The following is a 14477-nucleotide window of genomic DNA, read 5'->3' as shown; positions in this document are numbered from 1 at the left end:
CTAATTAAGCAATAAAACAGAAGAGAAACTCCAACACAATTTATAAAATATCTTTTGAATCAAGCAGCACATAACAAATTTTTATGATACAATCTTCAAAACTGGACAACATGAAACCTTGTGCAAAGGTTGCAAGAAATCTTTTCTGGAACCCATTAGGCGGCTTGGAATCACAAGCTTATCTCTTGCCACTAGCCGCTGGACAAGCAACACTTCATTCCTATGTGCATTAAATGGCTGACGTACATATCAGTCAAATTTTCAATTACCATAATCTAAGGTTTGGGAATTTTTTTTTGAGATTGCTTAGAAGTATGAACAGAGGAGTTGGCTACAAAGGTCAAGAAATCCTAGAAGCAGAATCCAGATTGAGGAGAGAAAGTACAGAGCCAACAAGATTCAGTGTCAAGATGTCAAAGGCTGGGGATGTGCAGAATGGTTACAACAAGTATAGAAATGGCTAGCCAAATGAAAATTAGAAGCTGATAACGCTGCTAGAGTTACAAGATTTACAAAGCAAAAAGTCGAAAGACAGTGCAGAGCTTCTTCCTTCATTTCCAAACTCAAAAAACAACACAAACAGAAGACGAACGAGCAAAGTCTTTTGAAACAAGCTAAAGGTAAAATAAGTTTCCATAATGCTGGAGACTAATATAGGATTCTAAAACATAACGACCAAGAAAGGAGCAATACATTGCCAAATTAAATACAATGTTGAAAACTCAACAACATGCAATCTTAACTTCACTGCACGCCCAAACAGGAAGAATAAGATCATCAACTTTATGATACATAGCTTGAGCAACACCTACGACAACTCTACTCACGTCATCAGTGCCTAAGAGTAGGTGCAGGTATTATACAGTTTGTTTATGACTAGGGCGTTCTCTATAGAACCAGAAAACTGTTTTTCTACCACACTCCAGAGGTGATGAGCTGATGGGGTGCAGGTGTCATACAATTAGTTTATGACTAGGGCGTTACTCTACAGAACCACAAAACTGAGTTTCTACCACACTCCAGAGGTGAAGGGCAAGCTCAGCCATGCTAAGTTGGGCTAGTCTTTTCTCAGATTGAGCTTGAAAAGGGACACCCACGGTTCCATCAACTCTCTGCAGTAAACAAAAACTACGTAGGTGATTTGCTACTTGCAACAGTTAAAAGAGGCTGTTGCCTGTTGATAGGTAACACTCTATAACCAGATGATATGTGGCACTGCCACATGGCTTAAGGGGCACCTGTACCGAAATTGATGATGTGGCAAAAATGTACGGACATTGCTGAGCAGCAGGAACAACTGCTGCCATGGCAAACTGTACAAATGCTCTAATGTGGCATACTCCACCTGGGCTGGTTTTAGCAGTTAGAGGTGGAGTTATGAGTCGATTTTCAACAGTTCCGTTGTTTTTTAGGTTTTCTTTTGTATGTTCCGTTTTACAACTGAAGTTTGTGGCCTTGCCCGCCTTAGCACAATGACAGGGGACAGGGGAACTACGCCTCTTTTATCCCTTGCAAGTGTTCTTTTGTCATGACGTGTTAACAGTTCGAGTAAAAATTCCCCTTTAACACATCCAGTAACTATCACTCCTCTTCTTCAACCATGTTTAGTCAGAGTGACCTACTTTCTCTGTAAGCAAAAGTCTAGGTTTAAAACCCTTGCTTAATCTGCAGTGTAATAACAGGAGCCTTGTTTAACTGTTGACCTCAGAGCACACATATATATCAGTGTAATAGCAGCAGCCTTGTTTAGCTGTTGACCTCAAAATACACCTAAATATCACTGAAAGAGAATTCCATGCACCAATGATGGTGAGGCAAAAGTGCTAAAGTATAGTTAAAAAGGAATATTTATCGGACTACATGTTATGAAATTAAAACTAAGATAAATGGAATAACACAATATAATTTTTCTTGCTTACTTGCAGCACTTGATCAAGAGTTGCAGCCGGGGAGTGGCAGGCAGCTCGTAATTTCTCATCCATTGTTTCTATTGCCTTCACACACTTTAGCTCAGCCTCTGTAGAAACTTTGCGTTTGTACTCCTAATGGAATCAAAAACGAATATGGGTTTATACACTAAGTAATGCAACCAGAATTAAAATTTCCCCGCTTACCTCAAATCTCTTTTTCAAATCTGACACCAGTAACTTTTCATGCTTTTGTCTTGCGGCCCCTAGACCGACAGCCTCCCTCTGGTATACATCTAATGCACCTTGCAATGCCATCTCATAAGTTTCCTGTAGCAAAACCTGCAATATACATGACAGCTTATCAGATACCGAGTAAAGTCTAGTCACCTCAAGTTGATGTGCATAGAGTCATTACTTCATCACTGGAAGGCGAGTTGAACATTCTGGCATAAGTCTGGATTGCCACATCATAAGCACGACGACATTCATTTTCTTCCACGTTCTGATAGCAATTAACAAGACAGCAAACTGAGTATTACTGCAATGGGAAACATCTTGAACAAGCCCACAACTGGACAGGCTGCTGCAAATGAAACTTCGCAGATATGTCTTCATACTTCATTCAGAAATCCACCATGATTGTCCTTAAAATTTCTAGTAAGAGTGTGTGTGGCTGTGTGTGTGTGTGCTTGTGTGTGTTGTTATAAATAGTACTTAGGCACAGAAGAACGCCATGTTCAAAAGACAGCTGGCTGCAGACATCAAGAAAGCATTCTTGCACAATTTAATCAGAATTTAAGACAATTGGCTCCAGACATCAAGAAAGCATTCTTTGCACAATTAAATCAAAATGAATATTCATTCTTATTGTTCTACACATCAAGACATGAAATAAGTCTATAGATGAACTAAGTCTTTATCTTCAAGATCGGACTGCAACAAAACTAAACACCTTTAAGCAAGAATAGGACTCTCATCTGCATTCATATAAACAAGACAGCAAATTTTGTTAGTCTACAGGTGTCAAAGAGCCTATCACTTGTTATCCATGCCAAAACTAAAAAATTATTAGATTAGCTACAGCCCTACTTCAAACTTTAGGAGTTTGAAGTAAAACTGAAAGTGTTTGTCAGAGCAAAGGTCTAATAGGCTTTTTGGTGGGACACAAAGAGGTAGTGGCATCCTCAAAGGTTCCAAAAGGATGTATTAATACAAGTTCTTCTTTCGTGTACTTCATTTTATCCAAACGTTATTATTTGTCTTGATTTTAACCATCTTCCCTCTTCATGGGTATGGCAAAAGATGGTCTCAGAAAAAGATTCATTTAGATTTTCTTGGTTGTATTATCAAATACCAAGTATTAAATTCTTTAATATTTAAGAGAATACTCCCCCTCAAAAAAAAATCAAAATTCTTGAGTTTCATCAGATTAATATTTCAAAAAATTTAGGCATGAAGAAAGAGCAATCAAGACCCTTTTCCACAAAACCAAGTGCTTTCAACAAAGTCAAATAGTCTCTGCACAATCTCTCATAGAATCATTCCTCTTCTTCTTCTTCTTCTTCTTCTTCTTCTTCTTCTTCCTCTTCCTCGTCTTCTTCTTCTTCTTCTTCTTCCTCTTCCTCTTCGTCTTCGCCGACGACGCCTCTTCCTCTTCGTCTTCGCCGCCGTCGTCTTCGTCTTCTCTCTCTCTCTCTCTCTCTCTCTCTCTCTCTCTCTCTCTCTCTCTCTCTCTCTCTCTCTCTCTCTCTCTCTCTCTCTCTCTCTCTCTCTCTCTCTCTCTCTCTCTCTCTCTCTCTCTCTCTCTCTCTCCAGTCACAGCCTACGGACGACATCTACTTCGACTTGGCTCCCAGCACCGTCTCGTTATTTATAACGGGATGGTCCAGTGGCCCACCTCAGGGGGCCTGACTTGTATGCCACATGGAGTTGCAGAGGGAGGGGGGAGTACAGTCGACTATATTCTGGGACCCAGGGAGGCTACACACCTTATCACATCCTTCACCATTCCACCCATACCCATCGGAGCCGACCACACATACCTCTCTTTCTCCATCACCGGAGATACCATCCCACACAGCTCCACAGCACACACTCCACACACCACCATCCATTTCACACATGAGCTAGCCTCTCTTTACTCGGCCGAGGTCGAGCATAGCCTATGCCTCCTCCACCCATCCACACCACTCTCAGTTCTCACATCACATATCTCTTCCGTTCTCCACACTTCAGCTATTAGCTCCTTTCCACACACCACTCACACAGGACGCACTCCCCCCCCCGGGACTATGCCTCAGAACCGCTGGTATGATGATGAGTGCAGAGAGCTATACCGACGCCTCCGCGCACAGCGAGCCTTAGGAGAGATCACAGAGAGAGAGGCCAGACGGCATATGAAGACGCTGACACGCCAAAAGCGGCAAGCATTCGAAGAGGCACAGGAGCTTGAGCTATACCGCCTATTCATGAGCATGGATAGCGCGACAGCATGGCGCACCCTGCGCGAGCCACGTCCGACTACAGCTATTGAGGATCCACAGATATGGCATGATTATGCAGAGCGACTTTACGAGGTGCCAGGACAGCCTCCTATCCCACAGCCACACGAGCCACGCCCCACGTGCTCCTCCTTCTTTACAGCACAGATGGTAGGGAGGGCCATACGCCGCATGCAGCACAGACGATCAGCTGACCATACTGGATTACAGAGTGAGCACATCATTTATGCGGCCTCCACTATAGCCCCGTTGATTGCACATATCTTCAACCGGGCTGTAGGGGAGGGCTTCCCAAAGGAGTGGACACAGCACACCATAGTGCCTATCCACAAATTATGCGACACCCTGGATCCAGGGAACTACAGGACTATCATGATTGGCCACACGATGGCCAAGCTATATGGAGCAGTACTTGAGGCACAGCTCAGCTGCTACGCAGAGATCGAGGGTTTACGAGCTCCAGGCCAGGCAGGTTTCAGACGTGCTTTCTCCACCATTGATCACATCTTCGTTCTGCGCTGCCTCATTGATGGGGCAAAGGCGCGGAAGAAGAGGCTTTACTGCTGCTTTGTGGATTTCCGCAAGGCCTTTGACACAGTCCCACGCGAGAGACTCTTCCAGCGCCTTCACAGCATTTGGGTACCAACAGAGATGATTTGGGCCATATATGCTCTCTACGAGAAGATGACGGGTCGAGTTCGTTGCCCAGGCGGTTTTTCAGAGACCATTGCTAGCACCATTGGTGTTAAGCAAGGATGCCCACTCTCCCCGACACTCTTTGGGCTCTACATCGACGAGATCTCCGACTACATACTGCGAGCAGGGGGAGAGGGGAGCGACTTGGCAGGTACTCCGGTCCACATCATGTTATATGCTGATGATATTGTGTTGATTTCAGAGTCACCCGAGGGCTTGCAACGCCATCTTGAGGCCTTGGACGAATTCAGCACACAGAGGGGGTTGACTGTGAACCTTGGCAAAACCAAGGTTATGATCTTTCACACATCCAGTGCAGTGAGGAGCGCTGTCACCTTCACAGCAGCAGGAGGACAGGTTGATGTAGTCACCTCCTATGTCTACCTTGGCATCACATTCACCAGCCTACCAGGACCCTTCACTATGAGGCAGGCTGCTGCTGACAGGCTCACCCGAGGATATGCAGCTCTGGCCATGCTAGAGCGGAGATGCCACCAGGCACACTTTCAGGAACCCCGCACGAAGGGGTGGCTTTTCGACACCTTAGTCACCCCGGCCTTGATGTACTCGGCGGCAGTATGGGCACCAGGATTGACAGCTGACCAGTGTGCACAGCTTGAGAGGCCACAGGTATGTATGATCTCACGCTTGCTCCGCAGCAAGAAGACAGTGCCACATGACATTATTAGAGCCGAGCTCGCCACACCACCCATGGTGGTAGAGGCACTATTCCAGACAGTCTGCTTCATCCAGAGGATGAGAGAGCTACCTCCTGACAGACTTACCCGTAGAGCATTTGAGGCAGCTATACAGCTATCAGAGAGTGGGCATGAGAGAGCATGGTACTCACAGGTCAGAGCATGGTTTGAGGGACACGGTCTTGACATGGAGAGCCTACCACCATTCCAGTACGACCCCCACTCACCATATGTTCACCTCTCTCGCAGTGAGAGGAACTTGGTACTGAGACAGGAGTGGCAGCTATACACTAGGAGAGTCTGGGAGTCACCTGGCTTGGGGACGAGGATGTCAGATTACAGAGACCAGTTTCTCACCATATTGTCCGGGGGGTTCATACAGAGACCACGGTACATGGACACATATATGCCACATAGCTCACGGGTGGCGATTGGTCAGCTGAGAGTGGCTTCACACAGGTTAGAGATTGAGATCGGGAGACATACTTGTGTTTCCAAGGAGGAGCGCGTCTGTAGAGCCTGCACAGAGGAGGTGGAGAGTGAGGAGCACTTTGTATGTAGATGCAGAGCATACACTGAGATCAGAGGCAGGTATGAGGCCTTATTCAGAGGACAGCCCACTCTCCGAGAGATCATGGACTCTCGAGAACAGAGACAGCTCGGACGGTTCTTACTAGAGATACAGAGCCATCGGGACACACTACTACAGCCACACACAGCTACACAGACAGAGGAGAGACAGTCGCAGCTCACAGACTTCTTTCAGAGGATTACCGCCCCTCCCCCACCAGACACTCAGAGGGGAGTGACACTCCCACAGGCGGAGGTGAGCCGAGCTAGACGACGACCACGAGTCACAGGCTACATGGGCGCGAGGTCCCACCACCGACAGATCGAGGAGATCCGAGCCCGGGAGCGCCGTGCCACTGAGGAGCGAGTGGCCCGGATGAGGGCCGACCCGACAGCTTTCATCCGGGCAGCCTTGGCACCAGACCCGCCCATGTACCACATCTTACATCCCCCCATTAGTACAGGATGGAGCTAGATAGCTTGATGCATTCTCATGATTGTACTACCTTGAGCATATAGACATGCATATACCCCTAGAGATAGAGCTCCATCCCTCCTCAGATACCCCACTACCTACACTCAGTTCAGTTTTGTATCAGTTTTTGTTTCATTTGTCTTTCCGATAGACTAATGACATACACACCATGTACATTTGATTTGTCTCATAGGCCGATTTCGGCCTGACATACACGTTAAAAATCTTTCTTTCTTTCTTTCTTTCTTTTCTCTCTCTCAGTTCTCACATCACATATTTCTTCCGTTCTCCACACTTCAGCTATTAGCTCTTTTCCACACACCACTCACACAGGACGCACTCCCCCCCCCCGGGACTATGCCTCAGAACCGCTAGTATGATGATGAGTGCAGAGAGCTATACCGACGCCTCCGTGCACGGCGAGCCTTAGGAGAGATCACAGAGAGAGAGGCCAGACGGCATATGAAGACGCTGACACGCCAAAAGCGGCAAGCATTCGAAGAGGCACAGGAGCTTGAGCTATACCGCCTATTCATGAGCATGGATAGCGCGACGGCATGGCGCACCCTGCGCGAGCCGCGTCCAACTACAGCTATTGAGGACCCACAGATATCGCATGACTATGCAGAGCGACTATATGAGGTGCCAGGGCAGCCTCCTATCCCACAGCCACACGAGCCACGCCCCACGTGCTCCTCCTTCTTTACAGCAGGGATGGTAGAGAGGGCCATACGCCGTATGCAGCACAAACGATCAGCTGACCATACTGGATTACAGAGTGAGCACATCATTTATGCGGCCTCCACTATAGCCCCGTTGATTGCACATGTCTTCAACTGGGCTGTAGGGGAGGGCTTCCCAGAGGAGTGGACACAGCACACCATAGTGCCTATCCACAAATCTGGCGACACCCTGAACCCAGGGAACTGCAGGACTATCATGATTGGCCACACGATGGCCAAGCTATATGGAGCAGTACTTGAGGCAGAGCTCAGCTGCTACGCAGAGATCGAGGGCTTACGAGCTCCAGGCCAGGCAGGTTTCAGACGAGCTTTCTCCACCACTGACCACATCTTCGTTCTGCGCTGCCTCATTGATGGGGCAAAGGCGCGGAAGAAGAGGCTTTACTGCTGCTTTGTGGACTTCCGCAAGGCCTTTGACACAGTCCCACGCGAGAGACTCTTCCAGCGCCTTCACAGCATTGGGGTACCAACAGAGATGATTTGGGCCATATATGCTCTCTATGAGAGGGTGACGGGTCGGGTTCGTTGCCCAGGCGGGTTTTCAGAGACCATTGCTAGCACCATTGGTGTTAAGCAAGGATTCCCACTCTCCCCGACACTCTTTGGGCTCTACATCGACGAGATCTCCGACTACATACTGCGAGCAGGGGGAGAGGGGAGCGACTTGGCAGGTACTCCGGTCCACATCATGTTATATGCTGATGATATTGTGTTGATTTCAGAGTCACCCGAGGGCTTGCAACGCCATCTTGAGGCCTTGGACAAATTCAGCACACACAGGGGGTTGACTGTGAACCTTGGCAAAACCAAGGTTATGATCTTTCACACATCCAGTGCAGTGAGGAGCGCCGCCACCTTCATAGCAGCAGGAGGACAGGTTGATGTAGTCACCTCCTATGTCTACCTTGGCATCACATTCACCAGCCTACCAGGACCCTTCACTATGAGGCAGGCTGCTGTTGACAGGCTCACCCGAGGATATGCAGCTCTGGCCATGCTAGAGCGGAGATGCCACCAGGCACACTTTCAAGAGCCCCGCACGAAGGGGTGGCTTTTCGACACCTTAGTCACCCCGGCCTTGATGTACTCGGCGGCGGTATGGGCACCAGGATTGACAGCTGACCAGTGGACACAGCTTGAGAGACCACAGGTATGTATGATCTCACGCTTGCTCCGCAGCAAGAAGACAGTGCCACATGACATTATTAGACCCGAGCTTGCCACACCACCTATGGTTGTAGAGGCACTATTCGAGACAGTTTGCTTCATCCAGAGGATGAGAGAGCTACCTCCTGACAGACTTACCCGTAGAGCATTTGAGGCAGCTATACAGCTATCAGAGAATGGGCATGAGAGAGCATGGTACTCATAGGTCAGAGCATGGTTTGAGGGACACGGTCTTGACATGGAGAGCCTACCACCATTCCAGTACGACCCCCACTCACCATATGTTCACCTCTCTCGCAGTGAGAGGAACTTGGTATTGAGACAGGATCTGTTGCAGCTATACACTAGGAGAGTCTGGGAGGCACCTGGCTTGGGGACGAGGATGTCAGATTACAAAGACCAGTTTCTCACCATATTGTCTGGGGGGTTCATACAGAGACCACGGTACATGGACACATATATGCCACATAGCTCACGGGTGGCGATTGGTCAGCTGAGAGTGGCTTCACACAGGTTAGAGATTGAGATCGGGAGACATACTGGTGTTCCCAGGGAGGAGCGCGTCTGCAAAGCCTGCATAGAGGAGGTGGAGAGTGAGGAGCACTTTGTATGTAGATGCAGAGCATACACTGAGATCAGAGGCAGGTATGAGGCCTTATTCAGAGGACAGCCCACTCTCCGAGAGATCATGGAATCTCGAGATCAGAGACAGCTCGGACGTTTCTTACTAGAGATACAGAGCCATCGGGACACACTACTACAGCCACACACAGCTACACAGATAGAGGGGAGATAGTCGCAGCTCACAGACTTCTTTCAGAGGATTTCCGCCCCTCCCTCACCAGACACTCAGAGGGGAGTGACACTCCCACAGGCGGAGGTGAACCGAGCTAGACGACGACCACGAGTCACAGGCTACAGGGGCACGAGCTCCCACCACCGACAGATCGAGGAGATCCGAGCCCGGGAGCGCCGTGCCACTGAGGAGCGAGTGGCTCAGATGAGGGCCGACCCGACAGCCTTCATCCGGGTAGCATTGGCACCAGACCCGCCCATGTACCACATCTTACATCCCCCCATTAGTACAGGATGGAGCTAGATAGCTTGATGCACTCTCATGATTGTACTACCTTGAGCATATAGACATGCATACACCCCTAGAGATAGAACTCCATCCCTCCTCAGATACTCCACTACCTACATTCAGTTTTGTTTCATTTGTCTTTCCGATAGACGGATGACATACACACCATGTACATTTGATTTGTCTCATAGGCCGATTTCGGCCTGACATAGACGTTAAAAATCTCTCTCTCTCTCTCTCTCTCTCTCTCTCTCTCTCTCTCTCTCTCTCTCTCTCTCTCTCTCTCTCTCTCTCTCTCTCTCTCTCTCTCTCTCTCGTACCAATATATGATCTCTCTCTCTCCTACCCCACGCGCTGTTCCCCGCCGCCGCCCCTCCCCGGTCCCCGCTCTCTCTCTCTCTCTCTCTCTCTCTCTCTCTCTCTCTCTCTCTCTCTCTCTCTCTCTCTCTCGCCCGCACCCTATCACGTTTTTTCCACTCTCTCTCTCTCTCTTGTACTCACGCCATCTCTCTCTCTCTTGTACCGTCATCTCTCTCTCTTGTACTCACGCCATCTCTCTCTCTCTTTACCATGCTTTCGTTTAGGGTTTGCTGCTGTATTTTAGGGTTCGCGACCTGTTTTTAGGGCTCGCGACATGTATTTTAGGGTTCGCGACCTTTTTTTTTTTTCTTTTTTTTTCGTTTTTTTTTCTTTTTTTTTTTTTTTTTTGAGGGTTGTTAGACAGATCTGCGTTTTAGGGTTTGCTGCATTTTCTGCACTTTAGAAACATCAATCCTCTCTTCTCTCTCTCTCTCTCTCTCATGTCATCCCCAACCTCACCTATGGCAACAAGCAAACTCAAATATATGCTTCACTCCAAACGAATTTCCATCATTGAATTGGAAATGAAAGCATGGAGAAAAGAGATGGAAGATTGGAGGAACGCGAAGACCGTTTTCCTCCGAGAAAATGAAGAAAAGAAGAAGAGGTGGAAGGACGAGAAGGATCATCTTCTCAACAAGATCGCCACGTTGGAGAATAGCATTTTGGACCTCCACAAAGAAGTGTTGGAAACACGGTCAAAAAATGGGCTTGAAGAGGGGGAATTTCAGCCCTCTTTGAGGGAAGAAATTGACAACATCAATGAGGAGAAGAAGTCATGGGCCGCGGTCATATCCGAAACGCAAAAGAAAGTAGAGGAGGCCGAAAAATGGATTGAGGTTGCCAAGAAAGGGAAAGGTAAGGAAGCTCCTTGTACACCCACTCTTATCAACATGACTCTCGAAGAGGAACAAAGGAGGAGGGTGCGGGCTCTACATGTGAGGGTAACCGGCCTCAAGGACATAAACAATGTGGAAAAAGAGGTCACAAGCCTCACATCAATGATGGGGGTGGAGAAGCCTTCACACACAAAGGCATGGAGAGTGGGCAAGAAGAGTGAGGGCCCCGGAGAATCTTCAAAGGAAAGAGCTCTCATACTACGCTTCCCTTCATTGGAAGAGAAGAAGGAATTCTTGAGGAAGAGACCTACTCTCAAGAAGACAGGTATTTTCTTAGGCGATGACCTCACTCTCTCACAACTTGCGCATATGAGAGAAGTAATGCCCGAGATTCAAGCAGCAAGGGAGAAGGGGAAGATGGCCTTTTACAGAGATGGTCGGGTGGTGGTGATTGTAGAGCGGCGCTCTACATGACGGTGCGAGACCTATGGGACCACATTGAGGATGGCGACTTGGAATTGTAATGGGTCTATGAGGTTGGATGTTGGTGCCTTTGAGGACAGTTTCAGAGACAAGGACATTGTTTTCTTTTCAGAGACTCACCAGGCCCCTCGCCAACTGTTGCCACATGTGGTGGGATACAAATGGGAGACAGCCCACAGAACAGTCACGAGATCTGAGCATGGGAGTAGAGGTTCAGGAGGAGTAGCGGTGTTGTTTAGGGAGGAGCTACAGCCACTACTACATATTGTACGGAGAGATGATCAAGCTAGATACATGTGGGTGAGGCTGAGAGCTGACACAGGTCGATTTCTATATATTGCTATATGTTACTTCCCCCCCCAGTACGTCAGTATATGCTGTATCCAGAGGGCAGTCGCCTTTCTCAATTCTAGATGATGATATATGGGAGTTTTCTAGGGATGGTGATATCATCCTCCTAGGAGACTTCAATGCTCGAACGGGCAACTGTCAGACAGTCTTCTACGACACTTCAGATGAGATGCTTAGAGAGTTGGATGTGGGTGAGCTGGGGTTTGACAGATGCTCACATGACAGAGAGCAGACTGAGTATGGGAGATACCTCACGGAGATGACGACTACACATGGGCTAGCCATACTTAATGGCTTACAGCGGTTTCCTGGAGCAGCAGGCTTCACATGCTTTCCACACAGACATGGGGCCAGTACAGTGGACTATGTTATGACACAGCCGAGCTTTATTCCTTGTATTCAGGATTTCCCAGTGGACGTAGCAGTGGATCATGCTCTCTTGACACTGTCCGTATCTTTTCTGTTTAGTACAGCCCAGAAATCAGGAGGCAGGTCACACACCCGTTATACATTTACACCAGAGACTGACTCGGTTTATACAGAGGCGATCTGGGATCGTCTATGCACAGTTGCTCCAGGCCTCTCAGTAGAGGAGTGCACTACTTTACTGACTGAGACACTACATGATGCAGCAGCAGAGGCATACCCACACACTCAACCGGATCGGAGGCGACATTCTGGGAGCATGCCCCAGAATAGTTGGTATGATGAGGAGTGCAGAGAGATGAGAGCCCAGCTTCAGAGGGATCTTCATTTAGGAGTCATCACCTACAGACAGTCGCGGATTGCTTTCCGGCGCCTTGTGCGAAAGAAGAAACGAGCTTACCTGGCCCAGGTGGAGCGAGACTTGTATCAGTTGTTCTTGAGTAGAGACTCAGGCGAGGCATGGCGACTCTTCCATGAGCACTCCCCTCCCCCAGTGATTACTTCTCCTGATGTGTGGGGCCAGTATGCGACATCGTTATATACGGTTCCTGGGCAGGATCCCCTTCCAAATCCTACAGAGCCATGTCCACCTACGAGCACCTTCTTTACCACTGAGATGGTAAAGAGAGCCATTGACAGGATGAGGACCAGGAGGGCTTACGATCATGACGGTCTAGTAGCGGAGCACTTTATACATGCTAGGGATATGCTGATGGAGGTTCTTGCAATGTTGTTCAATCGTGCCACGTGTGAGGGATTACCTCAGACTTGGAGGTTGTCTACTATTGTGCCTATATTCAAGGCAGGTGATCCTACAGAGCCCGGAAATTACCGCACTATTATGGTTGGACACACACTGGCACGATTGTATGCATCCATTATTGAGCAGCAGTTGAGTAACTGGGCAGAGGGTGAGGGTGTACGGGCAAAGGGACAGGCAGGTTTCAGGAGGGGTTTCTCCACTCTTGACCATATTCTGACACTCAGAGCTATCATTGAGGAGGACAGGTCACATGGGAGACGGATTTATTGTAGCTTTGTGGATTTCCGCAAAGCATTTGACATGGTACCGAGAGCTCGACTGATGCGCAGACTGCAGGAGATGGGGGTGCCCACAGTGTTGATTTGGGGGATTATGGCTTTATACAGATCAGTGATGGGACATGTACGCACCCCAGAGGGGATATCTGACTTAGTTCACTCCACTATCGGGGTGAAACAGGGTTGCCCATTGTCTCCTACTCTATTTGGTATGTATGTTGATGAGGTGTCTGATTACATTGACAGAGAGGGTGATAGAGGTGCCCATCTGGCAAGGACGTGGATCCCATTGTTGTTATATGCTGATGATATTGTCTTGATCTCTGACTCACCAGAGGGTATGCAGCGACAGTTGGATGCATTACACAGTTTTGCAGAGGATAGTGGATTGTCTGTAAACCTTGGTAAGACCAAGGTCATGGTGTTTAACACCACACCGCAGTGGATCAGGAGATTGGCACCGACCTTCACGTATGGACAAGAGATTGTGGAGTATACAGATGCATACACTTACCGTGGGATAGTCTTCACTGGGCCGAGGTTTTCTTTGGGGAGAGCAGCAGAGACTAGACTGACCAGAGCTTATGCGGCCTTGGGAGGCTTGGAGAGGATGTGTTCGCAGGTTCAGTTCCAGGAACCTCGGACAAAGTTATGGCTCTTTGATACTTTAGTAGCCTCAGCTATGATGTATGGGGTACAGGTATGGGGACCTTCTGTAGGCCAGGATGGTTGGAGACGTATGGAGAGGCCCTTGGTATCTATGATCTCCCGATTGATTAGAGCCAAGGCCTCCGTACCTCACGCGATCATTCGAGCAGAGCTAGCTGCCCCCCCCATGGAGATTGAGGCGCTTACCAGATCAGTGTCCTTTGTGCACAGCCTATGGGATACTACTAGAGACATATGCTAGACTGGCCCTTGAGTCTTCCAGACAGTTAGCTCTACAGGGGGACACTTCATGCTGGTATGCACAGATGACTTCATGGTTTCAGACGCATGGCTTCACCATGGACAGGTTGCCCCCTTTCCAGTATTCTCTTCAGGCACCCTCGCTGTCTCTTACACGGGTGGAGATCACTAGACTCATTCATCAGGACCTGATCCAGCTCGACACCAGGAGGACATGGATAGAG

At 48.5% G+C, this 14477-nt stretch overlaps 1 protein-coding gene across 1 annotated transcript in view; it reads right to left on the bottom strand.

Annotated features, from left to right (window-relative positions):
* The window catches only part of LOC147425816 (uncharacterized), a 195425-nt gene that overhangs the window by 79227 nt on the left and 101721 nt on the right, over window positions 1–14477 (bottom strand). The window contains exons 8-10 of the mRNA XM_086498070.1: window positions 2326–2412; window positions 2115–2249; window positions 1920–2042 (exon numbers count right to left, since the gene is read on the bottom strand). Coding sequence (XP_086354196.1) covers window positions 1920–2042; window positions 2115–2249; window positions 2326–2412 — 345 coding nt within the window. The remainder of the gene's footprint in view (window positions 1–1919; window positions 2043–2114; window positions 2250–2325; window positions 2413–14477) is intronic.

Source organism: Adiantum capillus-veneris, chromosome 24, assembly GCF_014529385.1.
Source record: "Adiantum capillus-veneris isolate H3 chromosome 24, ASM1452938v2, whole genome shotgun sequence".
In the NCBI taxonomy this organism is placed as follows: Eukaryota; Viridiplantae; Streptophyta; class Polypodiopsida; order Polypodiales; family Pteridaceae; genus Adiantum; species Adiantum capillus-veneris.
Note: the sequence above shows the minus strand (reverse complement) of the source record. Positions and strands in the feature narration are given on the sequence as shown.